Source organism: Microtus pennsylvanicus, chromosome 18 (assembly GCF_037038515.1).
Source record: "Microtus pennsylvanicus isolate mMicPen1 chromosome 18, mMicPen1.hap1, whole genome shotgun sequence".
Classification (NCBI taxonomy): domain Eukaryota; kingdom Metazoa; phylum Chordata; class Mammalia; order Rodentia; family Cricetidae; genus Microtus; species Microtus pennsylvanicus.
In genome coordinates, this window is record NC_134596.1 from 28,870,548 (window position 1) to 28,898,182 (window position 27,635).

Sequence of the window (27,635 nt, forward strand, 5' to 3'; positions counted from 1 at the left end):
TCCATTGGCACATCCTGCACACACGCTAAATTAAAAAAAGGAAAAAATTAAAGTAACTTCAGGTTAAGGAAAGGTCACTTTCCCACAGCTCAGTTCTCTGAGAAACCCCCACCTCCCTCTGAAAGTCACAGTTCAGGAGGGGAGCAGCTCCAGCTTTGCCATCTGCCTTCCTCGTCTGTTCTTAAAAGGTCCCCAGCAGCCACCAATGAGCTTTCTCCTCTGTCCCTTTCCCACTGAACAGAACTTAGTGTCTGGCAGTGAAGACAGTATGTGGGCACCTTCTGTTTTCCCGAGAGCTGAAGATGCAGAGCTGGCCTTTTATAGAAGCTATTCTTTAATCTGCCTCATAGGCCCTTCCTATGAGTGTCTGGTAATGCCTCTCTAGAGCTTGCTGTCACCATTCAGAGCTGTGTGTATCTGTAATGTCTGCTCCAGTGGCTGTGACCAAGTAAGTTTATCAATCATGCATTTTATTTTCCTAGTACAGAGGCATTGCACCTAAGAATTTAGCTATCTGTGGTAGGTCAACACTACCACAAATTTTTATATATTTGTAACAAAATTATTTTCTAGGAAACAAAAGACAAAATTTAAGATCAAAACGCTATACTTATTTGTGTGTGTCTTTGTGCCCTTAGCAGCTGTCCTGGAACTTATCATGTAGATAGGCTGGCCTCGAACTCAGAGATCCGCCTGCCCTGCCTCCCAAGTGCTGGGGTTACTGCCTGGCTTTCCTTGTAATTTTATTGCTGCTTTTCTTCCTTTTGTATTATTTATTTTAGCTAGAGAAGAATTTAATTAAAGAGAGAAACAGTGGGGCCAGCAGGCTGTAAATCCCAGCAGCTGTTGGAGGAGAGGGATGGAGAAGAGGAGGAGAAGTCTTGCCTTGGAGTTAGGGACTGAGAAAGCAGGCAGGTTAGCGGTGGAGGGTGGTGAGCCACTGCCAGGGGCGATAGGGCAGTCTTCAGAGAAAGGGAGGGAGTCCAGAGTATAGGACAAGTATGCTTAGGGTTTGGGCCGGTATTCAAAGAAGAAAAGGACAGAAAAAAAGAGAAAAATCAAAGATTGGGGGCTAGAGGGATGACCCAGTGGTTGAGAGCATATCCTGCTCTTGCTGAGGACCATAGTTCAGCTCCCAGCACCTAGGTCAGGTGCCCCGCAAGTGCCTGTAACTCCTGTTCTGGGGGACCCTGCCTGCCCCCTGCCCACAGATGCACCTGCATACACATAATTACAAATAAAAAGTCTTTCTTTAAAAAAAAAATCAGAGCCAGACAGTGGTGGTCAGGCCTTTAATCTCAGCACTCGGGAGACAGAGGCAGGTGAATCTCTGTGAGATGGTCTACAAGAGCTAGTTCCAGGACAAGCTCCAAAGCTACAGCGAAACCCTGTCTCAATAACAACAACAAAAATCAGAGTCTCTTATGTATTTATCTTCTGTGTAGGGTGGTGGGACATTGTGTGCCCCCCCCCCTTTGTAATAGGAGAGAGAAATGCTTGTTGGTCCAGGAATCCAGGGCCCATTGTTCTTCCTACAACTGCCAGCAAATTGTTTTAATTTCCAAGTACGTCCAGAACTGCCCCCACCTCTCTCCTCCTAACACCCGATGCATGCCACCAACCCCCTCCCTAACTGAGACCTTAATTGGTCCACTGGTGCATGGGTCCGGATCCCAGCAGGAAACAGGTGGCATACTCAAATGCTGTAATTTGAAGGGAAGTTAATTAAGAAGCAAGGTAGAGTTTAGGGATACCGCGGTTCCTCTGGGGGCTAGTTACAGCAGGAATCGTTAGCTTGAGGCCCCAAGGGTCTTGAGGTGAGATTGTTCACTGCCCTGGGGAGAAGTGAGTGTTTGGAAAAGCTGCCTGATAGGGATCCTGGGTAGAAAGAGGAGTTGGCAGAACAAACCCTGGGCTCTCCAGTTTCCTAGAGATGCTTCCTATCAGCCAAGCCCTGCCAGGGACTGCAGGGGGCAAGAGATGAGTGTCCACGTGCAACCTGCGAGGGTGCCTTTCCAGGGTGGGGGTGAGGGTGGCAACTGACTCCTGAGAGCTATAGACACCAGGAACAACCTGTCTGGAGTCCCGCCTCCAAATCTGCACACCCTTCAAATTTCTGAGGTAACTCTCTGAGCCGTTCTTGCTCCCCACTGCCTTCAGAAGGGACTCAGTGGTCCAGCACAAGCTCCGGAGAGATTGTCCACACTTCTTCCCAACTGGGTATTCCCTGACCGGTGGACAAGGCTGGAAGCTCAGAGGAATGAGCCGCAGGGAAAGTTCACACCAACTGCAGAAGAAGAGTCAGCAAGATGGAACTGGGGAGGCAGAGATATTCGGGAAAGCTAGGCGGCACAAAGTTCAGCAGGATCTCGACTTCTCAAACCTGCAAATGCCTGGTTGAGCTTTATTTCCTCTTTTATAAGCTACATCTATATAAAAAATGGTTTTGTTTGTTTGTTATGAACTCACAAAGTGTTTTTCTCCTTAAGCATTTTTTTTAAATGGTAGCTCATGCCTGAGCTACCACTTGGAGCCTGAGGGAGATTCGAAGTTCAAGGTCATCCTCTACACTTAGTGAGTTCCAGGCTACCCTAGGCTACAGGAGACCATCTCACCACCCCAAATATCTCTATGTCTATCTATCTATCTATCTATCTATCTATCTATCTATCTATCTATCTATCATCTATCTATCTATCTATCTATCTATCTATCTATCTATCTATCTATCTATCTGCCAGGAGTTTATAACGATACTTTATGTTTTAGACAGGGTCATGTATGTGATCCTCCTGCTTCAGCCTCCTAGGACTGGGAACACAGCATCCTGGGTCATCGAGCAGCTATATGCAGATGTGCTTATAGCGATTTGTTGTTGCTGGGTTTTGTTGTTTATTTGCTTTTGAGACAGGGCCTCATGTACCCTAGCCCTCAAATATTCATTTTTCAAAACGTGCATACACACAAGGGTCAGGGGACTCGTGAGTGTCACAGCACACGCGAGACGGTCAGAGGACAACTGGCAGGAATTAGTCCTCCTACCATGTGGGTCCCGCATAGCAAACTCACTGTCAGGGTGGCAGCAGGCACCTTCACCGAGGAGCCATCTCACAAGCTCTTATTTTTCCAGTTACTTTACCAGTTTTCCCACCTCCACCTCCCCAATGCTGCGATTACAAATGCGTGCGTGAGCCTTTCTGAGGCGTGATGGTGTGCGCCGTGGAGCTCTGCTCGGCCTGCTCCCGTCCTGACTCACCGCTGTTCGCTTCCCGCCGAGGAACAAGTCGGTCAGGAAGCCCGCAACGCAGCTATGGCTTTCAAAGACACCCGGAAGACGCCCGTGGAGTCCGAGGTGGCGACGCACACGCTCACCAGCCGCAACGTGAAGTCGCTGGAGAAGGTGTGTGCCGACCTGATCAGAGGCGCCAAGGAGAAGAACCTGAAATTGAAGGGGCCGGTGTGCATGCCCACCAAGACCCTGAGGATCACTACAAGAAAAACACCTTGTGGTGAAGGCTCCAAGACGGTTAAGCAGATTACATCCATCAGTACTGAGCCGGGCATGGAGGTTGAAGTCACCATTGCAGATGCTTAAGTCAACTGTTCTAATAAATAGACTTAATCAGTTAAAAAACAAAAAAACAAATGTGTGTGTGGTGTCTGGCTTCTGCAGTCCCAAGGGCTATATGCATGCTAGGCAGGCCTGCTCCAAAGGAACTGCAGCCCAGCCCCGTTCATAATTATTTCATTTTACACAAAGCTCATTGGTTATTTATGTATTTATTTATTTTCAGCGTTATGCATAAGTATATGCATATGTGTATGCACAAGCCTGGGGGGACCCGAGGAGGGCAGAGAAGGCATCAAGTCCCCTCATTTGTCACTTTTAAAATATGGTAATGGGACGGGACTAGAGAGACTTCGCTGCTCTTCCAGACGATCCGAGTTTGGTTCCCAGCATCCATATCGGTGACCCAGAGCCACCTGTAACTCCTGCTCCAGGGCATCTGACATCCTCTTCTGCCTCCCCAGGCATCTTCCAGTATGTGCACCTGCACATGTGTGCATACATGAACACAGGCACATATACACATATATAAAAATAAAAAGCCAGGATGGTCAAGGTGGCAGAGGCAGGTGGATCTCTATGAATTCAAGGTCAGCCAACCAGGTTAACACAGCAAGACTGTCAAAAAAACATAAAAAAATAAAATAAAATAGGAATTCTGATGTTGTTAACTCCTAATAAGAAATCTAGCCAGCCAGTGTTGTGTGTACACCTTCAATCTCAGCATTTTGGAGGCAGAGGCAAGCAGTTCTCTGTGAGATCAAAGCTAGCTGGTCTCAAAAGCAAGTTAAAGAGCAGCCAGGGCTACATACATTTAAAACAAAACAAAAATGCTGGCGGTGGTGGCGCACGTCTTTAATCCCAGCACTCGGGAGGCAGAGGCAGGCAGATCTCTGTGAGTTTGAGGCCAGCCTGGTTTACAGAGCGATTTCTGGGACAGGCTCCAAAGCTACACCATGAAACCCTGTCCTGAAAAACCAACCAACCAAAACAAAACCAAAGCAAACAGAAATCTATGCAGTCAATCACTTCTCGGCCTTTTGGCTAAGGGGATGTGACAAAATGGAGTCAGCCCTTGTCAGTGACCGCCCAGTCCACTGAAGCAGGTGAGGAACAGACACGAAGCTCTTTTTGTTTGGCGGAGGCAGTGTGCTGTGGATCCTACCCAGGGCCTTACATGGGCTGAAAAGAGGCTCTTCAGCTGAGGTGAGGCAGTGTCAACTCTGCCGGGAAACTTTGTAACGCATGAGTCAAGCTGGCAACACCGAATCCAACGCTCAGTGTTTCCGTCACCCAAAGATAAGCCTCCGATGTGCCAGGGGAAATTCTGAAATATTCTGCCAGGTTGAAACTGAGCGACACACAAAGATGTGATAAGAAACCCAGGATGGGACTCTACCTAAAGGTCTATCACCAGATCCCTGCGAAGAAATGACCTAACCAGAGAATTTCTAGAGGGGAATTTCAGAAACAGGTCAGATTAGATGTAAGGTGTGATCTTGTTTGGCGAACGTACAAACCGTTTGGATGTTATAAGAAGAGTGAGAGTGGGGAAATTGAAACACAGACTGTATGTTTGGTCATGTGTGTGCATGGACGTGTGTATGTGTGCGCGCACATGTGTGTATGTGTGCATTTGTGTGTGCACATGTCCACATGCTGATGGAGACTGGGAGTCAACAAAAGGTGTCTTTCCTCGCTTGCTGCCCACCTTTTATATTTGGAGACAAGGTCTGTCACCGGACTTTCAGTTCATTGATTCAGCTAAATTGGCTGGGGTTACAGGCACTTTCTGCGACCCCTGATTCCAGGGATCTGAACCCCGGTTCTCAGGCTTGCCTAGCAGGCACCTTACCAGCTGAGCTCTCTCCTTGGTCCTTGTCTGGTGTTTTACTTATTTTTAGGCCTAATAATGCTGTAGGGATTCTTGCTGGCTTTCACTCACTCTCTCTTTCTCCTCTGTATCATCCCCTGGATGCCAGGAGCACGCCTCTCGTTCATCCCCAGATTTGGCAAAACATCTGTTGGAAAGTAAGATTGCTCCCATTGAGAATCTAAGTCAGAGACACATCCTAAACATTTGCCTATCAGGGTCTGCCAAAATAACCACGGGGATGAGGGGTGGGGTGGGGCGGGGGACGTAACTGATGTGAGTTTAACATGAGGGGCACTGACGGTTTTTGAGGCCAGATGGCACAAGTTCATGATGCTGTCTCTTCTTACACGGTCGTAGTGTTCCATAATAAAACAGTTTCAAAGGTGTGATGCAAAGCCGTCAGAGTCAGAGCTGTTGCTAGGAAGAAACACCGTGACAAGTTGGGGAGGGAAGGGTTTGTTTGACTCACACTTTCATGTCCCGCCTCGTCACAGGAGGAAGTCGGGAAGGAACTGGAGCAGTGCGGGAACCTGCAGGCAGGAGCTGGTGCAGAGGCCATGGAGGGGTGCTGCTTACTGGTTTGCTCCTCGTGGCTTGCTCAGCTTGCTCTCTTAGAGAACCCATGACCACAAGCTCAGGGATGGCACCACGCACAATGATCTGGACCCTCCTCTTTGGATCACTAATTAAGAAAATGCCTACAGCCTGATCTTAGACATTTTTTTCAGCTGAGGCTCCCTCCTCTCTGATGACTCTAGCTTGTGTCAGCTCCTCAGTACAAGTGTTATTTCTTTTTTCCCAAAGCACCTCCAGCGTTTTGCCTTGTGTCTGCTATCTTTAAGTCAAGGGTTACATTACCTTGAGAATCTTGACGGAGCCCCTAATCTACCTCCCAAGTCCTACCGAATGTAATGGCTGGGTTATAAATCTTTTCCCATGCCTTTAACCCCAGCACTTGGGAGACAGGCAGGCAGATCTCTGAGTTAGGGGCCAGCCTGTTGGGGTTCCAGGACAGCTGGGGCTACATTGAGAAACCCTTTCTCTAAAAAGAAAAACAAAACAAAAAAATAAATCCTTTTTCAAATCAGGTAATGTTTCTTTCCTATCAAGTGCTTTTCTGGGTGGTGGAGGCAGAGCTGGGGATGGAATCCAGGGCCTTGACCATGTTAAGTAGTCTGCCTTTCGCTGAAACCATATAGAACTCCCAATGGAACTGTGGAGCCTAGGGGCCTGGAGAGATGGTTTAGCTAAAAGCATTACCCTTGCAGAAGACCCAAGTTTGGGTGCCACACCCACGTCAGGCAGTTGCCTCCAGCTTCAGGGGCTACCATGCCATCTTCTGGCCTCCGCGGGTATTTCTACACTCATGCATCTAAGTAAAAATAGTTTCAAAACTCAATTTTAAAAAAACTGGTGGAACCTAAGCATGTTATTATTTCTGCTATAAGCCCTTGGGGTGAGTTATCTACTTGTCTGTTTATGGTTTTTCGAGGCTGCCCTGGTACTAGCTCTTGTAGACCTGGCTGGCCTTAAACTCACAGAGATCCACCTGCCTCTGCTTTCCAAGTGCTGGGATTAAACACGTGCACCACCATTGTCCGGCTAGAACTAAGGATTCTTAGAAAACCTTCACTGATCTCAAGAAGTGAGTTCCAAACAGCTTTCAGAATTATTAAAACAGTCCCCTTTGATTCTTCTCTGCCATGTGTGGTTAACATGTTTTATTTGCCGCATCTCCCAAGCCTTTCAGAATATTCAAGAAACAAAAGCAAACTTGTGCCACTTCCCAGTGGATTTGGATGAAAACTGGCAACAAAGTCAGAGACAACTCTAGGAAGACACTGGAGGGGAGCCCGGCCCGGTCCCCAAGGACCCACACTCTGCTCAGCTATTATGCTCAGTCACTGGCTGTGATCAACCCTACCTCAAGGGACTGAAAGTTTCTGAAGCTGGAGATTTGCACATTTAACTGGGATTCTGATTTGCTTTTTTGTTTGTTTGTTTTTTGTTTTACGAGACAGGGTTTCTTTATGTAACAGTCCTGAGTGTCCTGGAACTCACTCTGTAGAGCTGGCTGTCTTTGAACTCACAGAGATCCGTCTGCCTCTGCCTCCAGAATGATGGGATCCAAGGTGGGCTGAGCCACCACTGCCCAACTCTGATTTGCTTCTTATTTGTATCATAGTTATGGTTGGTTCAGCCATAATAATAATAAAGGTAACATGCAATGATTTTTCTGGCTGACTTAGTAACTTTATGGCCACACACACACACACACACACACAACTCTAATTTTAAAAACCCATTAATTTATTCACTTGTGTGTGATGCATGGCACACATGAAGGGGAGAGGCCAGCGTTTGGAAGCTGGTTTTCTACTTCTACCCTGTGGTCCTGAGGGCTCAAACTCAGGTCATTAGACTTGGAAGCAGGTGCTAGGCAAATCCGCATCACAGAGCTACAGACACCCCAGCCCCCACATTTCGCATGGGCACCCGCATCTGTAATCCCATGGCTTTGCAGAGGTGAGGACAGATGCTCTGAAGTCAGAACTGTCCTTGGCAACATGAATCGGATGCTAATATCCTACTGAGACCATCCCAAACCAACCGACAAAAACAAACCACTTGTCAACCTTGAAGTCAAATGTGTGGAAGATATAAGGTTTCCTAAAATCTTTTTAGGGTTAAATGGGGGGCACCCCCAGCGTTTCTGAGATGGCCATAAGCTGAGGGATGACCTTCATTTTGCCTGAGTCAGTTCCCTGGCAACTTCACTGATTGGATTTTGCCTGTGGTTAATCTTGTCAGTTTGACTGGGTTTGGAATCACCCAGGAGACACAGCTCCTTTGTTTCCTGTGCGTGTGTGTTTTGCCTGCATCTGTGTCTGCATACCACATGAGTGCCTGGTGCCTGTGGGGCCAGAAGAGGGCGCTGGATCTCTGGAACTGGAGCTACAGCTGGTTGTGAGTCGTCACGTGGGTACTGGGAACTGAACCCTGGTCCTTTGCAAGAGCAGCAAGCGCTCTTTGGTGCTGAGCCCTCTCTCCAACCCCTCTAAGTGTATCTTTGAGTCTCCAGAGAGATTTAACGGAGAGGACCCACCCTGGGATCTGACGGGACCTTTTCATGGGCTCTGGTCCTGGCCAGAATCAAAAGGGGGAAGAGAGAAAGCCAGTTGAACAGACATTCCTTCTCTCCTTCCTGGTTGGCATCACCAACCATGCCGCTCACAGCTGCTATGCCCTCTGCCATGGTGCACTGCACTCCCTGGAACTACGAGCCAAAATAAACCCTTTCTCTATATAGTTGTTTTTAGTCAGGTCACTGCAAGGAATAAAAACATGCATTGCTGTCCAATTCTCTGTATTTAAGGGGTCCCCTTTTAGTACCTTGACTTCTTTGCAGGACAATGTAGAACACAGGCTAACAGGTCTCATGTTCCAATAACCAGCCTGCCCGATGGCACCACGTGTTTCAGAACGAGAAATCTGTGGCTCATCCTGTGTTGGTTCCTTCCATAAAGTCCCCGGTCAGGGAAGCCATGTTCTGACCCCGACACTCTTCCTGAGGGGGTCACTGCAGCCAAGCACACAAAGCATTCCAATTTGCCGCTTAAACTATTGTTTCTATCACATTGCCACTGATCTTGCACATCTGCCTAGCTTACAAACATATAAGATGCTAGAGACGTGCATTCTTATGTAAGGTTGTGTGAGCATTGGTGCACACTGCCTGGTACTCATGCAGAGGCCAGAGGACCTTAGGTGTCGGTCCTTGCCTTCCACTTCGACACAGAGTCTCGTTTTACTGCCTCATGTGCCAAGCTCATGAGCCCTCCAGCTTTTGGAGATTCTCCTGTCCCCACTTCCCATCTCACTGCAGGAACACTGAATTAGGTATGTGCTACTATGCCTACTTTGATGTGACTTTCTGGGGATTTGAACTCAGGTCTCCATACTTGTGCCACAATGCTTCTTACACACTGAGCCATGTTTCTGGCATCATTCCCTGTTCCCATTTATTTATTTATTTGACTGCTGATTTACTTTTTCCATATCCATCTCACCCTAGTCAATTCTGGTGACTTACGTATAACAGGAGCCTCCAGGGAACACACTCTCCATATGTGCTTAGTTCCTGGTGTGCTGTTCATAAAATAAGAAGGCATTTTAAAACCTTCAGGCTTTAGCCCATCACAGTTCAGTGGCAACAGTCTGTCCCTCGCTACATTTCTTATGTTGAGGCTACTTTAAGCATAATACACTTTTGAAAGGCTAAACATCTTGTTAAAATAGTTCATAGTTGGGGGCTGGAGAGATGGCTCAGCAGATAAGAGCACTGGCTGCTCTTCCAGAGGTCTTGAATTCAATTCCCAGCAACCACATGGTGGCTTACAACCATCTGTAATGGGATCTGATGCCCTCTTCTGGAGTGCAGGTGTACAAGCAGAAAGAAACTGTGTGTGTGTATGAACTCTTTTAAAAAAAGTCAGTAATCAAAGAGCTGGCAAGACGGCTTAGAAGGTAAGGCACCTGCTACCAAACAGGACAACCTGAATTCCATCCCCGGGACCCATGTAGTGGGAGGAGAGAACCAACTCCCAAGTTGTGCTCTGACCTCCATACCCACAAAATAAATATAATTTAAAAGTGGAATTCCGTGGTTTGAAGGCAGATGTGGTTTGTTCTTTTTAAAAGCGACTACAAAGGGGAGTGGTGGTTTAAGCTTATGCTAGCTAACACTGTTTAACAGGAACTGCTAACAATGACAGAAAAATAAACACAAACAGGGACAAATGACCTTTTATTCCATACAGAGATACAAAGGCAATTGTATGTAGCAACAGTCTGACGGCCAGTCCAAATTCTTGGGAGGAAGTGAATTCATAGCAAATGTCATGATGGCTGGTCAGAGAAGGTCAGGGGGCGGAGGGAGCCAAGACAGACGGCGGCTAATAAATAACACACGTGCGCACGACTCCAGTGTGCCAAGCTGAGGCTCGCGGGTGACCTGTCCACCCACCGCAGCCATGGGAAGGTCTCCGAGGGCGCGGGGCACAGTTCTAGCTGGGCATTCAGGGAAGCAGCAGCCTTCCAGTTACGGGGACGCCAGAAGGCACTGCCATCTGGACTCGTTACTGTCTTGGAGGTGGCCGATGCGACCATGTTCGTGATGGGCATTCTTTTTAATAAAACATACTTGGAATCAGACATGGCGGCTCATGCCTTTAATCACGGCACTTGGGAGGCAGAGGCAGGCGGATATCTGTGAGTTCTAGGGCAGCCTGGCTTGCAAAGAATTCCAGTATAGCCAAAGTTAGAGACCCTGTCTCCTGTCTCAAAAAAGGGGGGAGAGAAAGAAAAGAAAAAAGAACACTGGCCACACCTGCAGGTCCTGTCTGAGGTGCTGCTGGTTACAACAGTGTCTCTTCTATTTTTTTTTCTCTCTCTCTGAAATAGGGTATGGCTATGTAGCCTAGGCTGGCTTTGACTTAGTGATCTTCCTGCCTCGGCCTCTGGGCACTGGGACTATAGACATGAACAGCCACACCAGCTTGAGCATTTTCCTTTAACCTAAAGACAGTATTTTCTGAGAAAATTATGTTTCAAAACCTAATGGAAAACAGGGTCACTGGTGGCAGATTCCTTCCCCAGCACCCACCGCTACCTGTACCCACTCATGGAGGCCCATGTGGACTCCGAAGGACACTTTTCCAAGGCTTATACTTGGAATAGGAACATGCTACATATCTGTCACTAATTAACCACGGTGGTGGGGGGGTAAGACAGGGTTTCTCTTTGTAACCATCTTGGCTGTCCTGGAACTTGCAAATCAGGCTGACCTCAAATTCAGAGATCCACCTGCCTCTGCCTCCCAAGAGCTGGGGTTCAGGGCATGTGCCACCACCTGGCTATCTTGTCACTAACTAAAATGGCTTATTGGCTTTCGATATACATCAGTAAACTCGGTAATATTAGTTTGAGTTTTATGCTTTATGCAAGACTACTGAACCAAAACATCGAAGAAATTGAAGGCTCAGTAGTATGATTTATCTATCTTTTTGGATAAACAGATTTTTTTAAGTTTATGACTTTTAATCTAAGAGCAGAGGTTTCCAAATTCAATGCATGAAACTGAACAGTCTTTGTTAGTCAGCGCCTGAGGGTCCAGGGTTCTGGGAATAAAAGCACAAACGTGGCGGCAGAGGAGAGTGGGAAATGGGTGTGGACTCCCAACATGACATGGATTGGCTGCTGTTGCTAAGATATAAGCCCTACTGTAGCCATAGAGAAGCTTCGGGAATTCAGATATACAGATAACCCAATAAGAAACGCCTCTTTCTCAGGGTATTCTAAAGCATTTTACAAATCTTTAAGATTCCTATTGCTCACATCTTAAGAAATAAATTTATACTTTAGTAAGGCACTCTTGGAATACAAATAGTTTTAAAAAACATTACATTTCGGGCTAGGGTAAGCCATCCCTTTGTGGGAGGGAGGGAGCGGACACTGTCCCTGAATGGAGCTCAGGGCACTGCTCCAAGCGGGTGCCTCGGCTGGCTCAGTGTCTCTAAATGGCCGGCTATGATCGTGGGGTTCTCCTTCACCAGGAAGGACTATGCTAAGAGCGCTGCCCAGATTTAATGGCGAATTCAAAAGCAGCTGCTCTTTTCCTCCTGAAGCTGCTTTATATGAACAGAGAACAGTGACTTGGAATTAGCTCCGCCCACAAGGGCGGCGGAATGGAAGATGTCACAGTCTTCACCCACTGATTGCTCGCGTGGGTCATCCTTCACCGTGAATCTGATGCGCACGCGCTATTCACCTGCCAGCTTTCACTGCTAAATAAGAACTTGAATCCCGCCATCCTTATTGCTAAGTAAAACACACACCACCTAGGAGACCCTAACAGAATAGGGTTGGGCGGGGCTCCACTCTTTCCTACGTGGTGGAAGAAAATGAGGGAAGCGGGATGGGAGGTGTAATTTGAAGCCTGAAATACAACTTCACTATTAAAAGAGGACACTGAACGTCCCATCGGAGGGAGAGGACTTAAACACGGGGCTTCAGGAGTGTGAGATGGAGGCACCGCTGGACCAGGCCTTTGCTTCCAAGAAGTAATGGAGGATCCTAGAAGGGCGGCAGTAAGGCATTGTCTTTTTTAAATTCTTTGGGCTGGCAGCAAAGGACCAGTTACTTCCCATAGAACTTCTTGTTGAGAAGGAAGATCAGGAGGTTGACGTTTACTTTAGCTCTGTCAAATAGCTTCATGACCGCAACCCCTTCATACTGTAGCTGCAGCAAGTCCTGTTTGAAAAGGAAACATTTTAACCGTCAAATCTGGAACACGAAAAGGAAGGGCCCCATGAAGGGAGGAGCCAGGAGGGGCGAGGCAGGCCTTATGTGCCAGCTGTGAGATGCAGTGAATGAGACGAAAAGGTCCTAGCGCAGAGATACCCCGCGTGCTGGAGCAACAGGGAGTGCGGGCCAGTTAGCCTGGGGTCCGCAGGCTAACTTGGTCTTAGGGGATCATTAAATTTACAGTGAAATATTCTAAACATTCGTGGTGAAATACGCTAGTGGCTGAAAATGAGACTGGCTGGATCAGGACCGCTAGATTCTTTTAAGACAGTCTTCCTTGGGACAGGCTGACCTCCAACTACTGTCTCCTGGTCTGGACAATGGGTGTGTGCCACTGTGCCAAACATCACTCTACCAGCTGAGAGCTGCATCTCTAGCTCCATGACCTGCTGGGCTCCTGTGCTTAGGAGACTGAACCCAGGGCCTCTGAATACTGAATGTGTACTCTCATGTGCAGACTCTGCCTTCTACTCCACTGCAAAGAGGACCACACGCTCATCGGCTGCCCGGCCTGCGAGAGGCATCGTTTAGACGCATTACACAGTATCTTTTCAAGTCGTCACAAAAATCCTCTCAAGCGTGATTATCTGAACTTTAAGGATGAGCTGCTGAGGCTCACGGGTGTCGGGTGGCATGGCCATCAAAAAGAGCTGGCTTTGGGGTGGTCCAGACTGACACGGGCTTTTTTCTCAGCACTCTCTGCTGTCCTGAAGGCCTCCGTCACACTGTCAGGGTCTCTACTGCTAAACTTGCGAGACTGTGACGAGAAAGCCAGGGTCAAAGGGCATGAAGGGATAACAGTGTCACGAGGCTGGGGACCATGGTGCGTCCTCTTTGCCTGACCTAACTAAATGCACCTGTGAACCAGACAAGTTCATGAATCTGAGCATCGGCGCGTGTTTCCTTAGCAGATGCTGAGACCCACGGGGTAAGGGCTTGTGTGTAGCAGTTCTTAGGAACAGTGTATGAAGAAACCCTTCATATTATTGGATTAATACGCTCGGAGAGACTCCTGGTTCCAGAGAAGGAAATGGAGATGACTAAGACAGACTGTTTTAAGAGTTCACAGTTTTGGGGCTGGCAGGGAACTATGAATCAGCTCACACCGTCAACAGAGGCTGTCTCTCTGGGCTGCTGAGGCAAGGGGAAGAGCCGCCAGGGAGGCTGTGGGGAAAGGCTGCAGGGGAGGCAACAGACAACGCACGCACACACGCCACGCCAAGTGCTCACTGTGTGATGGGGGCAGAAGGCAGGCAGGGGGAGAGGAAGGGCAGCCGATTGTGTGAGGAGACAGCATCCTGTGCAGAGTCTGAGTGCTCACAGAAGGCATTCTCCTGTCTGCCAGACCACAGCAGTGTGAAGCGGGGCAGGGAGAAGACACAGAGGAGTAGAGCGTGTGGGAGGCCCTGGGTTTGATTCCCAGCACTGCAAAAACAACAGACCAATCGACAGAACTAGGAGGCCTATGAGGCGGCGCACACACAAAGCCAGAGGGGTCCGGACCCTGCTTATGAACCCTCCCAGTTTACACACAAAGCCAGAGGGGTCCGGACCCTGCTTATGAACCCTCCCAGTTTACACACAGAGCCAGAGGGGTCCGGACCCTGCTTATGAACCCTCCCAGTTTACACACAGAGCCAGATGGGTCCGGACCCTGCTTATGAACCCTCCCAGTTTACACACAGAGCCAGAGGGGTCCGGACCCTGCTTATGAACCCTCCCAGTTTACACACAGAGCCAGAGGGGTCCGGACCCTGCTTATGAACCCTCCCAGTTTACACACAGAGCCAGAGGGGTCCGGACCCTGTTTATGAACCCTCCCAGTTTTCTGATGATTTTTGGCTTTGGATTTTGAAGATGGCTTTCACTACACAGCCTGGCCTGGAATACACACTTCATCCGAGAGCTTCAGGTCCACGCCTGCGCGCACCCACCTGATAATGCAACATGAAAGTCTCCATTTGAACTCCCATGAACTTGGCTTTCACTTCAAAGTCTCCAACTTCTTCTGTTGGACCGATTTCAAAGATAACATTTTTAAACCTGTTGAAACACAACACCATACGGGTGAGCGTCACGTTTTCAGGTAATGATACTCTCAGGTGGGGGAGGGGACATCGGGGCGCCTGGTAGAAGGTACAGGACCAGAGTTCTCCTGCGGGGGAGGCACCATGGGCAGGACATCCTCCCATGCCCTCTGGGAGAGAGAAATGGTCTCTTCTTCCAAGAAGCATTTGCACTCTGCTCAAAGAGGACCCACAGGGAATGCCACACCGACCCAAAGCGATGATGCCAGGGGCTCTTCCCTGAAGCTATCGTAGAAAGTTAGTCATAAAAGGAGATAAAGGAGCAATATGTGGTGGCTCACACCTATAATCCTAGCACTCAGGAGGAAGAGGCAGAGGCAGGTGGATCTCTGAGTTCAGGGCCAGCCTGGTCTACAGAGTGAGCTCCAGGACAGCCAGGCTACAGAGAGAACCCTGTCTTGGGAGCTGAGGGAGGAGAGCGATTGCACGGACGTCTGAGGCTAGGGAGAGCTGACTGGGTAGAGCAGAGAGAGTGGGCGAGAAGCAGAGGCTCTGGCGGACAGAGCACATGTGCACACTTAAGCATGCCAAGTACACGCTGCCCCAGGACAGGAAGCTTCACAGTACCGGCAACAAGTAGGGTTACGCTGCTCCCCAAGAGAACAAAGTGCATCACCCCACACTTCCAGATCATGGAAACACAACAGAGAGCCACTCAGGTGTACAAGAGGACACCAAGGATAAAAGACCACCCACAGCATCTGTGCTCAGAAAGTCAAAATGTGAGGAACCACATGGTCCTCCCCCAACTTCTGGGCATACACCGGAAGACCTGGCTCTCGCAATAGCTTAGAAGCGGAAACAGTGCCTGTCTATCCGTGCATGAATGAGAAACAAAATGTGGTACAGACAATGGAATATCATTCAGCCTTAAAATTAAAAATGAAGGAAATCCTGTCATGTGGTTAAATCTCTAGGACATCATGCTAAGTGAATGTCCAAGCCAGTCACAAAAGCTAAGAAGTGCACGGCTTCATGAATGTGAGGTAACTAATGCAGTCACGTGCAGACCATGAGGAGCATAGCAGGGCCCGGAGGCTGGTCTGAGGGGAACACAGGGAGGGAATGTACCAGATGAAACCCTCCTAGCAACGCGAACCCTGAACTGCACCCTTGAAAATGGTTACAACGTGAACTCTACGTTGTGTGTTTTTGTAATAGTTTTTAAAATGCCAGGGCTGCCAGAGGACACTGGGTCAGAGACCTGAACTATTTTGACCTGGGGCAAAGCAAGCTGGGCTTCCTGGAAGGATGCAGCTGCTCCCTATGTGGAACCAAGTAAATGCTTTGTGAGGGCACGCATGGTGGTTTCAATGAGGCTCATGTTTGAATGTTGGGCACCAGTAGGTGGAATGGTTTGGGAAGGATTAGGAGGTGCGGCCTTGTTGGATTAGGCATGGCCTTGTTGGAGGAGGTGTGCCACTGGCTTGTCAGAAGCCCACACCAGGCCTAGCCTTGCTCTCTCTCTGTCTGCTTTCTACTTTGTGGATCAGAGGTGACTTTCCTGTTACTGCACCAGTGCTGTGCCCGCCTGCCTGCTGCCGGTGTCCCTGCCACCATGATCATGGGCTGACTCTGAGACCAATGCTGCCTTTTCTTTTTTTTTAAATATTTATTTATTTATTATGTATACAATATTCTGTCTGTGTGTATGCCTGCAGGCCAGAAGAGGGCACCAGACCCTATTACAGATGGTTGTGAGCCACCATGTGGTTGCTGGGAACTGAACTCAGGACCTTTGGAAGAGCAGGCAATGCTCTTAACCTCTGAGCCATCTCTCCAGCCCCCAATGCTGCCTTTTCTAAGTTGCTGAGGTCACTGTGTTTTGTCACAGCAGAAGAATGGGAACTAAGACAGTATATCTTGATCAGACACAGAAAATGAGGGAACGGCTTCCTGATTCTAAGATGAGAGATTATGATGGGCGTGTACACATGCTGGTGTCAATGCCTGGGATAAATGGGAAAAAGAAATTCATTCTCAGGTGGCAGACTTCTGAGGTGTGAAGACACCTGTCCTCAAGCTTGACTGCTAGAGTTCCGTCCCTGGGACCCACGTGGAGAAGGAGAGAACCAGCTCCTGCAAGCCGTCATCTTACCTCCATGTACACACTGTGTGTATGTGTGTGCACACAGGTAAAATAAACATAACTTAAAAATGCATTCTCTTCTTATTGCCTGGCTAATGAACTGCTTGTAAATCCTAGCTCTGCACACTAAAAACATATATAAAAGAGCCACCTACAAAGAGAATAATAATAATAAGATAACAACAGGATGAATTCAAATTTACAAAAAAAGTTTCTAAAACAAAGTTGAAATGGAAATATTCCGGGAAGAAACGGCTCCACAGGAAAATGCTACTTCCCCAGCTTGAGGACTTCAGTTCAGATCCGCAACATCCACGTAAAATAAGGCTGTGGGCACAGCAGTGCATCCCTGCCTGTAAGGCAGGGGAAGGAAGGCGGTGGACACAGGCGGAGCCCAGGGGCTTTCTAGCCAGCAGCCCAGCAGGACTGATGCGCTCCAGACTCAGTGAAGGTCTGAGCCTCCCAAAATAAGCGTGAAGGTGAACAGGAAGAGGGCACCTGACACTGACAGGCCTCCATGCTCGCTCACACACGCGCGCGCACACACACACACCAGCACACACACACCACCACCACCACACACACATGCACAGAAGAAGGAAACACTCACTGATTTGCTTGGAGGTCCTCAATTTCCAGAAGAACTCCCTTTTCATGTAGCCTTGCTGCTGTGTATTTCAGGGAAATCTTTTTGCTTTTCTTGCCTTTCATTTCCCTAGGCTTTTTGGAGACCCTGTGAAGGGAAATAGAGACCACATTATGAGGACTTTAATCCACTACAAGTCTTAGACATCATGGAAGTGAGGACAGACTCTTTCACTGCACTCTAGAAGGGGCTTCTACTTCTTCCCACCCCTCCAACAACCCCAGGAATGACTTCAAACAGAGACTCACTTGCCCTTGCTGGCCAAGTTATCCAAGCAGGTTTTGATGTAGCTCTTGTAGTAATCCACCTGCTCTCCATAGAAGGTAGCCTTAGAGTTCAGAGCTGTGTACGTCTGCTGCAGCTTCACCAGCTCGGCTTTCCTCCTCTGCCTGTACCTCCGCTGATTCCGGATATCCTGGGGCACAATCATAAAAATTAGGGAGACGAGGACAGGCAGCCTGTGCCTCTTGAACCAGCACCCTTCACGAACTCTACAACCTAGCTGGGCTGAACTCAAACATGCCAACCGTTCTTAGTGGGCAGCGACCAGCTTTCACAACCTAAATGAAATCCAGATCTCATCTGCCTGTATCCTCTGGCAACAGGGAGCTGTGTGCTCAGGTTTTTGTGTTTTTAGACTTTACTTACAAAGCTGGTCTAAGCCTCAGAAACATGCTGACCTGAGAGGGAAGAAAATGAACCAAGTCCGTAGATGCAGACAGCATTATCTCAGTGAAATTAGAACTCCGGGCCCTGGCTTGGGGAGATTCACACAAATCAAGTGTATATATTCCATAGCTATTGTGGGAAAGGCCTGCATATGAGCTGTACTGTGGTCTAAGCGGCTACTGTCTGTTCATGAGCTACTGGAGTACTGACAGTAAACAAGGCTGGGCCACCGCTGTCCCCGCATGCAGTACCTTGGCAATGTCGTTGATGAGTTCCTGGTATTTGTTCTTTGGGTCCACGGTCCCGAGTTCCGTTAGCTTCTTTAGGCCAGTCTGAATTTTCTCCTTCTTCTCCTGAAGGCTGAGATTGTTGTCCTCCTTCATGGGTTTTGACTTCTTCATCTTGTCAGGGGTTTTGGCATCCCGGATAGCGCGTCTCTGCATGGCCCTCTGATGCTCAGCTTCCTACAGATGCAAACAAGAACACTGGATAAGTTCACCATAGCAGTCCTAAACTTGGACCCCTCTAGCAAATCTGCGCTCGGATGCAGAGTTCTCACACTCACCGCAAACTCCCTCCCTCTACTAGGAACAGCATCAAGGTGAAATCTCTCATTCTGCCTAGCAGAGTAGAGCTGTGAGTCTGGATGCTTGGCCTCCTTGACACTAGGTGTAATCAGGAAACTAGATTCCGTGAGCCATGAAATCTGTTATCTTTTCCTAGCTTGATTTGGGATGTTGAAGTCACTGTTATTTTATTCAAAATGTGGCTCAATATAACTACACAAATTAACGCAACAGCAGTGCCCGGCAAAATCTTGCCAATTGCCCCTGACTCGCTGCCTAAGCTGAAGCAGGCATGCTGCAAACAAGCGCGGTGTTGTATCAAGGAACCCTTCCTTACACTCTGCCTTGCTTTTTTTTTTTTTTTAAACAAAACAAAACAAAACACTGAGCTACTTGCCAGCTAGCCCAGGCTGGTCTTGAATTTGGTAATCTTCCTGTCTCACCCTCCTATGGAGCTAGGATAATATGGAGTACTTCCAGGCCCACCAGATCCCTCTTTAACAATGTCAGTCTTTTCTGACCTTGGCACCCACAGCTGTCATCACCATCTCCTCACCCAGTCTGAGCTCTGGAGTTCTAGATAACTCCACCGTCAGAACTGTTTTTTTAGCAACCCCCTCCCTCCCCATCTTCACCCCGGATTCACTGTATTCCTCCCTCGTTGGCCCCAGTGTTCCTGTGGATTTTCTTGTTTTCCATCACAGCCAATCCTCAGTGTGGCTTGGGCTCTGCTGCTTGTGTCTTGACTTCCTGACACTCTGTTCCTCACTGGCCGCCATCTCGAAAACTCTGGGGTTTTGTTGTTTTGTTTTGTTTGAGATGGAGTCTGTGTAGCCCTGGGTGGCCTAGAATTAGCAATGTAGACCATGCTGGCCTTAAGCTCACAGATACCTTTGCTGAGATCAAAGCCTGTCCACCAAATCCAGCAACTTCTGGTTTGTTTGTTTTTAACTTTTATGTGCATTGGTGTTCTGCCTGCATGTGTCTGTGTGAGGGTGTCAGATCTTGGAGTTACAGACAATTTTAAGCTGCCATGTGGATGCTGGGACTTGAACCCAGGTCCTCCCTCTGGAAGAACAGTTAGTGCTCCTACCTGCTGAGCCTACTCTCCAGCCCTCTGGCATTTTTTGTTTATTGAGATAGGGTTTCTCTATGTAACAGTCATGGGTGTTCTAGAACTCACTTTGTAGGACAGGCTGGCCTCGAATTCAAAGATCCACCTGCCTCCCGAATACTGGGATTAAACGCGTGTGCCACTACCACCTGTCCCTCTCCTGGCATTTTTATAATTGATACTATAGTTAATTTCGAAGGGTCTCACGGTTTCAGATGTATGTATTACAATTTTCCTAACTGGTCTTTAAGTGTGGAGCCACATCCTATACTTTTACAGACATAACCAAGGTACCCATGCAATTACAGCTATAAGACAGGCATTCAATTCCTAGACAGACTGCTCTGCCCCGGATTAAGTTCTTGTCCATCCCCCTCTCCTTCCTCTCTGTTTCTCGCGTCTGTAAGGGTGTTTCCTGTCCGAAGAACACTTTCTGGATTCAGAAGCCACCAACTTTCTTAGTCAGATGAGCCCTAATTATTACCGTCCCAAAGTTAGATCCATGCTCACCTTAGAGGCCCATCCCTTCCCTGTACCCCTATCCCCCATCCAGGGATGCTCCTACCATAGAAGAGCTTATCCAGTTTAGGGGGGACAGGTATAAAACCCTCGTGTACCTGTTCACTGGTGGCCGGTGTCTCTAGGATCTCAGTCAGAGTGTCTCCTGGCTGGAACCGGATGACATCCACAATTAAACGTTTTGTGCTGCAATGAGATAGGAATTTCGTTTTGTTTTGTTTGTGGAGACAGGGTTTCTCTGTAGCTTTGGAGCCTGTCCTGGAACTAGCTCTTATAGACCAGGCTGGTCTCGAACTCACAGAAATCCACCCGCCTCTGCCTCCTAAGTACTGGGATTAAAGGCGTGCGCCACCACTGCCCAGCGAGATGGGAATTAGTTTTAACATGGCTGTGAGTGCCACCTCCTCGTCACCGGATCTAAGCAGTAGCTGAAGCACCATCACCACCACAACGCCTTTGCTACAGCACCCACAGGGGCAGCAGTTACTGGCATAGGAGCAAGGAGCTACAACAGGTGGTACAGGGAGGGTTTCCAAGATTGCAGTCTATTAGAAAGGAAGCCCCGTGCCAAGCACAACGCAGGCCGGTGAGTGCTGTGATGGGCAAGGGAGGCCAGGATGGAGCTTCAGGTGAACTGGGTTCCAGGCCACTTCCTCCTCCCTTCCAAAACTCACTTCAGTAAGATGGTCCGAGCGTCCATCTCAGCATTCTCGTCACCAGGTACGTCAAACTTGTTGGTCAACGTGAGAGACACTTCTGTCTTAGCCAGTGCCTCTTTGTTGGGGTCATTTAGATTGCCGCAACTTTCCCCTGTAGTTTTGGGAGCGTAGAGAGAGTCAATGTAACAAGAAGACACTTTGGAAGGAAAACAATACAAATAAACACCATGCAGGTCAGTGGCTCTTGATGAAGGAGCACTCAAGTGTGGCAGGCAGTTCTTACTGAGGAGTGGAGGAAGATATGCCAAATGGTTAAGCAAAAAGGTCCGTAATACAGTAACTTCATAAATGTGTAAAAAGTCATTTCACTGGGCACGGTGGTGCACACCTCCAGTCCCAGCCTTCAGGAGGCCGAGAGAGTGTGAAGCCAGCCTGGTCTTTTAGTGAGTTCCAAGCCAGAGAGGACCACAGAGTGAGACTCCTCCTCTCAAAAAATTTCAAAAATGTAACCTTGAAATTCTCCCTCAAAATAGCCTTCCCTTTCTAGGACTTAGACGTTCTAATTATACGTGCTTATTTTTGTCTTTGTATTTGAAAGCATCTGCTTCACTGGACTCAGCTGCTCAGAGGTAGGGGCCTATGTTGGTTTTTGTCTCCCACAGGGTATCTAGAATTCGATACAGTGCAAAATCAGAGAGGCAATGACAATAATCCCGACGCGCTCCCGCTCATCTTTCAGTAGCTAATGAAGAACATTACCTATGAGGGACTCGATGGTGGGCACCTCGCCAAGGTCGTCCAGCAGTTCGTGGATGGGGTCATTGTGCTCTGGAGCGATGGCATCCTGATGGTCCAGCAGGAGCTGCAAAGACCCAGTGGTTAACCCCACGTTCACCTTCAACCCTCCGTCCCCACTGGCAGGGCCCAACAGAGAGCTCCACAAAAGAGGCCAAACAACAAAACCACCACGGCCAGGGGACAAGCAAGTTCACCTAGTGAACAGCATGGGGGACAAAGCAGCACTGAACTTCATGGAACAGCGTCCACTGTGAAAGACCGGGAAACCCTGTCCTGGTCCCCTTTTTACCTCCTGGCCATATCAGATTCAAATGCTCCTGTGTAAGAAAGTCACAGGACACAGACTAAATTCATGGCTACGTCTGATAAGCACCAATATGACGACACACTGAGATTTGCTCAGGGTCCTAGGGACATAGCTTGTTTTGGTTGTTTTTGGTTATTGTTTCCCAATGCTGGGTTTTAAACTCTGCCAATGTACAGTATCTTTTTATTCAGAAAAGAAGCATCCAGATTCACACTAATATTATCTTAGTGCCACGCAATGAGGTCTCATGCAAGCTACTATCCCAGGTAATGTCTTCAGAGAGGACAGCATCGGAAACTCCAGCAACATTTTACATGTGTCTTCATGTAGCTCTTTCTCTCTCTTTTTCTTTTGTCTTTCTCTCTCTCTTTCTTTCTTTCTTTCTTTCTCAAGACAGGATTTTTCTCTGTAGCTTTGGAGTCTGTCATGGAACTAGCTCTGTAAACCAGGCTGGTCTCGAACTCACAGAGACCCACCTGCCTCTGCCGCCCTAGTGCTGGGATTAAAGGCGTGCGCCACCACTTATTGAACTTCTTGATGTACAAAGGAAGAAGAAAATTGTGTTTGAAAAACCTGTAGCTGGGCAGTGGTGGCGCACGCCTTTAATCCCAGCACTAGGGCGGCAGAGGCAGGCAGATTTCTGTGAGTTGGAGGCCAGCCTGGTCTACAAAGCTAGTTCCAGGACAGGCTCCAAAGCCACAGAGAAACCCTGTCTCGAAAACCAAAAAAAAAGAAAAAAGAAAAAACTGTATAATTAGGGAGCTTCCGAAAGGAAAAGTCCACAGTCACAGAGGGACAGAAGCTGGTGTTCCAGGTTGCGTGAGAGGAGTGAGTCAGACGGCTGGTATAAAGCCTGCGCTCACGGTGCACTTTTTGGAATCCATGCCTAGGGATGCTGGGTCAAGACACTGTTACAGCTGCAAACATCACTTTGCAATGTCAGCATGGAGATCCTGATGCATGTGGCTTAGGGCTAATTTGCAGGACAGCGGATATTTGCGGTATGAAGCGCGGACGGAGGGTAGCTCAGGGACAGAGCACCTAGTACACTTAGGCCCTGGATTTCATTCCCAGGACCACAAAGAGCAGCAGTAGAAAAGGATCAGAAACTACAAGGAGCTGTGGTCAATTAAGATCACAATAGGGTACAGGCAGCCTTTAATCCCAGCACTCAGGAGGCAGAGGCAGGCAGATCTCTGTGAGTTCGAGACCAGCCTAGCCTACAGAGCGAGTTCTAGGACAGCCAGGGCACAGAGAAATCCCGTCTTGGAAACAAAACAAAACAAGATCACAGCAAAATGAGATGCCTGGCCATCAGCGAGGAGACAGGTGCCAGGGAAGGTAATGAGGGCGGTGTGATGAACTGACGTCATTAAGGGGAACACTTACGGTGTGGGTGTTGATGATTTCGCCAATAGAAATGTAGATGACTGGCTTGGTGAGGGTGACCAGATCAGAATACTCATCCACGTTAAATTTATCCTGCAGCTCTGGGACATCGCAAGCACTTTGGAAAAACCGTCTGAAAAGCAGCAGGAGCAAGAGGCATTGGCATGGAAGCTGTGGAGAGGGCACTCAGACCTTGCCAGCACATGTTAAGACACTAAGCAGCCAAGACAACGACATTCTAGAAAAATGGCCTCATGTTTGCTGTTCAATTCCCGCCTGGCAGCCCTGGGAATTCAGTCAGTTCTCTGGTTAGTTTTATTTCCACCCACAAGAATCACTCAACTACCAGAAGGTGGTGGAATACACCGTCAGTCCCAGCACTCGGGAGGCAGAAGTAGATGGATATCTGAACCTGAGACAGTCTGGCCTGCAGAGTGAGTTCTAGGACAGCTAGGGCTACACAGAAAAATCCTATCTTGAAAACAAAACAAAAAACCCCCCCAAAAAAACCAAAACAACAACAACAGAGAAATGCAAAACTTCTCGAGAAGAGTGGAACATCTCTCGATTCATTTGTGAGGTCAACATCCCCCTTACACCAAACAGGCAGAAGTATCATAAATGGTTAGGTATGCACCATCTACTCTGCCCTTACCTGAACTTCTGGTAGGACTGGGAAAGATACTCATTAATGATGCTTAGGTGGGCATTGTCGCCCAGGAACATCTTGTTGGAAGCTGCGTGCTGGAGCATCTTTGCGATGGAGCCCAGATTCCTGCGCTGGTCTGTGGTGAGCTGGCCCCCGGCTGACAGGTCAATGATGTCGAAGGCATCAGGAGCCACGATAGCCGGGTTCATGTATCGGTAGTAGAGCAAGTTTCCAATGATCTGAAACAGAAGCACGGGCGTAAACACCACACTGCCGAGGAAGCCACGCGGGACTGTGCTAGCAATGGACATGAGAAAATGCAGTCCTGCGAGGAAAAGGCAAACACAGAAGACACACCGACATGCATGCATGCACATAGCCTTCCCTCAAGACCTGGAACTTGAAATAAGTAAATAAATAGTTCTGGGGCTGTAGGGGGATAAAAAAAAAAATACTACCAGGGATCAATGAAAGAATGGATTCTGAGCTGGGGGGTGGTGGCGCGTGCCTTTAATCCCAGCACTTGGGAGGCCGAGGCAGGTGGATCTCTGAGTTCAAGGCCAGCCTGGTCTACAAGAGCTAGTTCCAGGACAGGCTCCAAAGCTACAGAGAAACCCTGTCTTGAATAATACCAAAAAAAAAAAAAAAAAAAAAAAAGAGAGAGAGAGAGAGAAAAGAATGGATTCAGAGCATACAAGTGACATTTAAACTGTGTGATCCAACATGTCAGGACGCCCTGTGTTCACGTGACAGCAGCAGCCAAGGCTGCTGCAGTCCACCTGCACTTTGGTTTTCATGGGTGGGCTTCTATGAAGCTGTGGGGCACAGCGAGAGGTAACCCTTAAGATGACCTATTTAGCACAATGCCATCTGCCCGACCCCACCATCCACATGCTGCAGACTGCAAAGGCCACGTTCATGCCTCTGAAGTGGGGTTCACTCAACACACATCTCCCCAGGAGAGCTCAAGGACAATCACGGCATCTCCCCTAGAGTTCCAGAAAAAAGTAAAATTAATTCACCTGAACAGAAAGTCTAGAACCGAGGCCTCACTGTAGGAAAGCACAGAACTAGGAGAGAGAAGAGAAGAGCGTTCAGATTAAAAAAATAAAAAGACAACTAGAAAGAGTACAGCCGAGTAAGGAGAGTCAGCAGCGAAGCCTGGGCGGAGCAGAGGAACTGCGCTTGCCGCTATTCGCCTGGCCACCAGGAGAGGGAGCAGTGCTTCAGAGAAAAGAGGACTCAGGAAAAAATCCAACTTCCTCTACTTAGTGGACGTTGTGAGTCTCTCAGATGAGCAGAAGCTATTGGATTAGGGCTATCGCCTTCTATTTACAGCTGGTTTTGAGGCTCACAGTCAAGGACGAGCTGCAGCAGGATTGGCGCTTGCCGCTCAGGCACTTCCTGCAGGTCTGTGGTCAGAGCTGGGTTTCTAACCTGTCGCTAGGGGCTACGAGAAGGGCAGGGACCCAGGCAGCCTTCAGATGCTCTCACCTTCAGCAGCTCATCCTCGCCAGCGTCAGGGAACTTCTCGTGCAGCGAGTCCTTCAGCACTTTGGCAATGAAGCGCATCCCATAACTGTGGGGTGGACAAAACAGAGTGCGGTCAGGGCCACAGAGTACATCATCAATGCCAGGACTGATCTGGGGTCATGACCGACGGCACTCACGGGATCTTGTCCACAGAACTGATGATGGCCGAGAGGAATTTGTCTGTCACGGCCCTCATGTTCCTGATGGAGTTGTCTAGCCTGGTCTTCACTTCTTCATGAGACAAGGCTTGCTCAGGGGTCACATCATAGGGCAGTTTGCTGAGAAAACAGAAATGACCCCCGGCAACGTTAGACCAACCCCCAGGATAGCTCTCGAGGCAGGAAACTCACCTTTTATGAAAAGAAAAACCCGGAAGGTTTGCTGACTGAAGCGCCTCTGCACAAAGCTGGTAAAGCTAGGACTGAAATCTGAACTTGGGTTGTCAGCTGTGACTGGATGTCTTACGTGGCAGGCCCTGATAAGCACTGACTTAAGACATCACATCTCTGGAGTCCCTCTCACGGCAGCACTGGCATGCAAGCGGTAATCATAGACACACCATATGGGCTCGAGGTCACCTCAGCGAGACCACGCTTACCTAGCATACCCTAGGCCCTGTGCTGATCCCCACAATGAAGTAAAACAGTGCTTATACAGAGGAAGCTCCCAGCCCCAATGACAGACACCTCAGCTCAAGCAAATAGAGAAGGGTCTTTTAGCAGGAAAGAACAGAAGGAAGAGAAAGGCGGTCGGGTCCTGGAGGGCTCCATACGAACTGCTAAGTCTGGACTTGCTTAGAAGCCAGAAGTAGCCACTAAAAGTTAAAGGTCCTGGAGAAGTGAGATGCCTCGGGGGGGAAAGTGCTTGTCACACAGCTTGGAGACCCGAGTTTGACCCCAGAACCCACAGAAAGGTGGAGAGAGAGAGAGAGAACCAACTTCACAAAGTTGTCCTCTGACCTCCATTTTCCCTGACATGGACACACAGTTTATGCATTTTTGAGGAAAGACTGCCCTGGCTCCAAGGAATTAAAGATGGACAGACAGACACAGATGAGAGATGTGGGAAACCAGTGTCCCAGCTTGAACCAGAGACGAGTATGAACAAAGATGAGGTCCAACAGTGGAGACCAAGACGGCCCACAGGACTGAGGGAGCACTGGGTTAGTCAGAAGAGGCGGGCGTGAGAGGATGGGGTGTGGGCCAGCGGCAGTGCGTCTGTCTAGCATACACGAAGCCCTGGCTTCAGTCCCCAGCACCACATAAATCAGGCCCTTAAAGTGCATGCTTGGGAGGTGGAGGCGGAAGAATCACGAGTTCAAAGTCGTCTGCAGCTACACAGGGAATTTAAGGCCAGCCTGGGATGCATAAGGACTTGTCCAAAAGGAAGAAAAGAAAAAGAAAGTCTGACTGACACCAGACGGATGCACTACAACATGGGCCTATACTTAGCAGGGCGGAAAGAAAGACAAGGAGCTGAGAGACAAAAAGAAACGCAGGGATAAAGGTTCTCGTACTTCCAAACTTTAAAAAAAAAAGTGATGACTATCTTAGATTACCCAAGTGGTGACCTAATAAGAGAGACAGAGGGAGACTTAGTATACAGGGGAGAGGAGAGGTAGCCAGGGAGGCAGAGAACATAGTCACGTGGCCACAAGTTAAGCAGTGCCAAAGGCCACCGGAAACTGAAGCCAAGGAACAGATGTGTGGTAAGTTGGTTATAGTCACCATGGTAAACCAGGACAAGCAGACAGGGCCACGGCTGCCATAGCAGACGGAATGATACCAGTACTGTATTTGTA

The 27,635-nt window shown here is 48.6% G+C and overlaps 2 protein-coding genes across 2 annotated transcripts in view; one reads left to right on the forward strand and one right to left on the reverse strand.

Moving 5' to 3' along the window:
- Nucleotides 1-3,214: 3,214 nt before the first annotated feature.
- Nucleotides 3,215-3,595, forward strand: LOC142837511 (small ribosomal subunit protein uS10-like). Its single transcript, XM_075952618.1, has one exon. It carries the CDS (start codon nt 3,311-3,313, stop codon nt 3,593-3,595), a length of 285 nt encoding a protein of 94 aa, XP_075808733.1. The 5' UTR covers nt 3,215-3,310.
- Nucleotides 3,596-10,238: 6,643 nt separating this feature from the next.
- Nucleotides 10,239-27,635, reverse strand: part of Iqgap1 (IQ motif containing GTPase activating protein 1) — a 92,543-nt gene continuing 75,146 nt past the window's right edge. Inside the window, exons 27-38 of the mRNA XM_075953246.1 lie at nt 25,972-26,112; nt 25,796-25,880; nt 24,308-24,540; nt 23,653-23,785; nt 21,918-22,020; nt 21,174-21,309; nt 20,598-20,685; nt 18,552-18,764; nt 17,880-18,046; nt 17,596-17,718; nt 14,744-14,852; nt 10,239-12,755 (exon numbers count right to left, since the gene is read on the reverse strand). Coding sequence (XP_075809361.1) covers nt 12,642-12,755; nt 14,744-14,852; nt 17,596-17,718; nt 17,880-18,046; nt 18,552-18,764; nt 20,598-20,685; nt 21,174-21,309; nt 21,918-22,020; nt 23,653-23,785; nt 24,308-24,540; nt 25,796-25,880; nt 25,972-26,112 — 1,645 coding nt within the window. The 3' untranslated portion in view covers nt 10,239-12,641. The remainder of the gene's footprint in view (nt 12,756-14,743; nt 14,853-17,595; nt 17,719-17,879; nt 18,047-18,551; nt 18,765-20,597; nt 20,686-21,173; nt 21,310-21,917; nt 22,021-23,652; nt 23,786-24,307; nt 24,541-25,795; nt 25,881-25,971; nt 26,113-27,635) is intronic.

Bases quoted from the DNA above. Each gene is read 5' to 3' on its own strand.
- LOC142837511 (XM_075952618.1), top strand. From the start codon at position 3,311: ATGGCTTTCAAAGACACCCGGAAGACGCCCGTGGAGTCCGAGGTGGCG.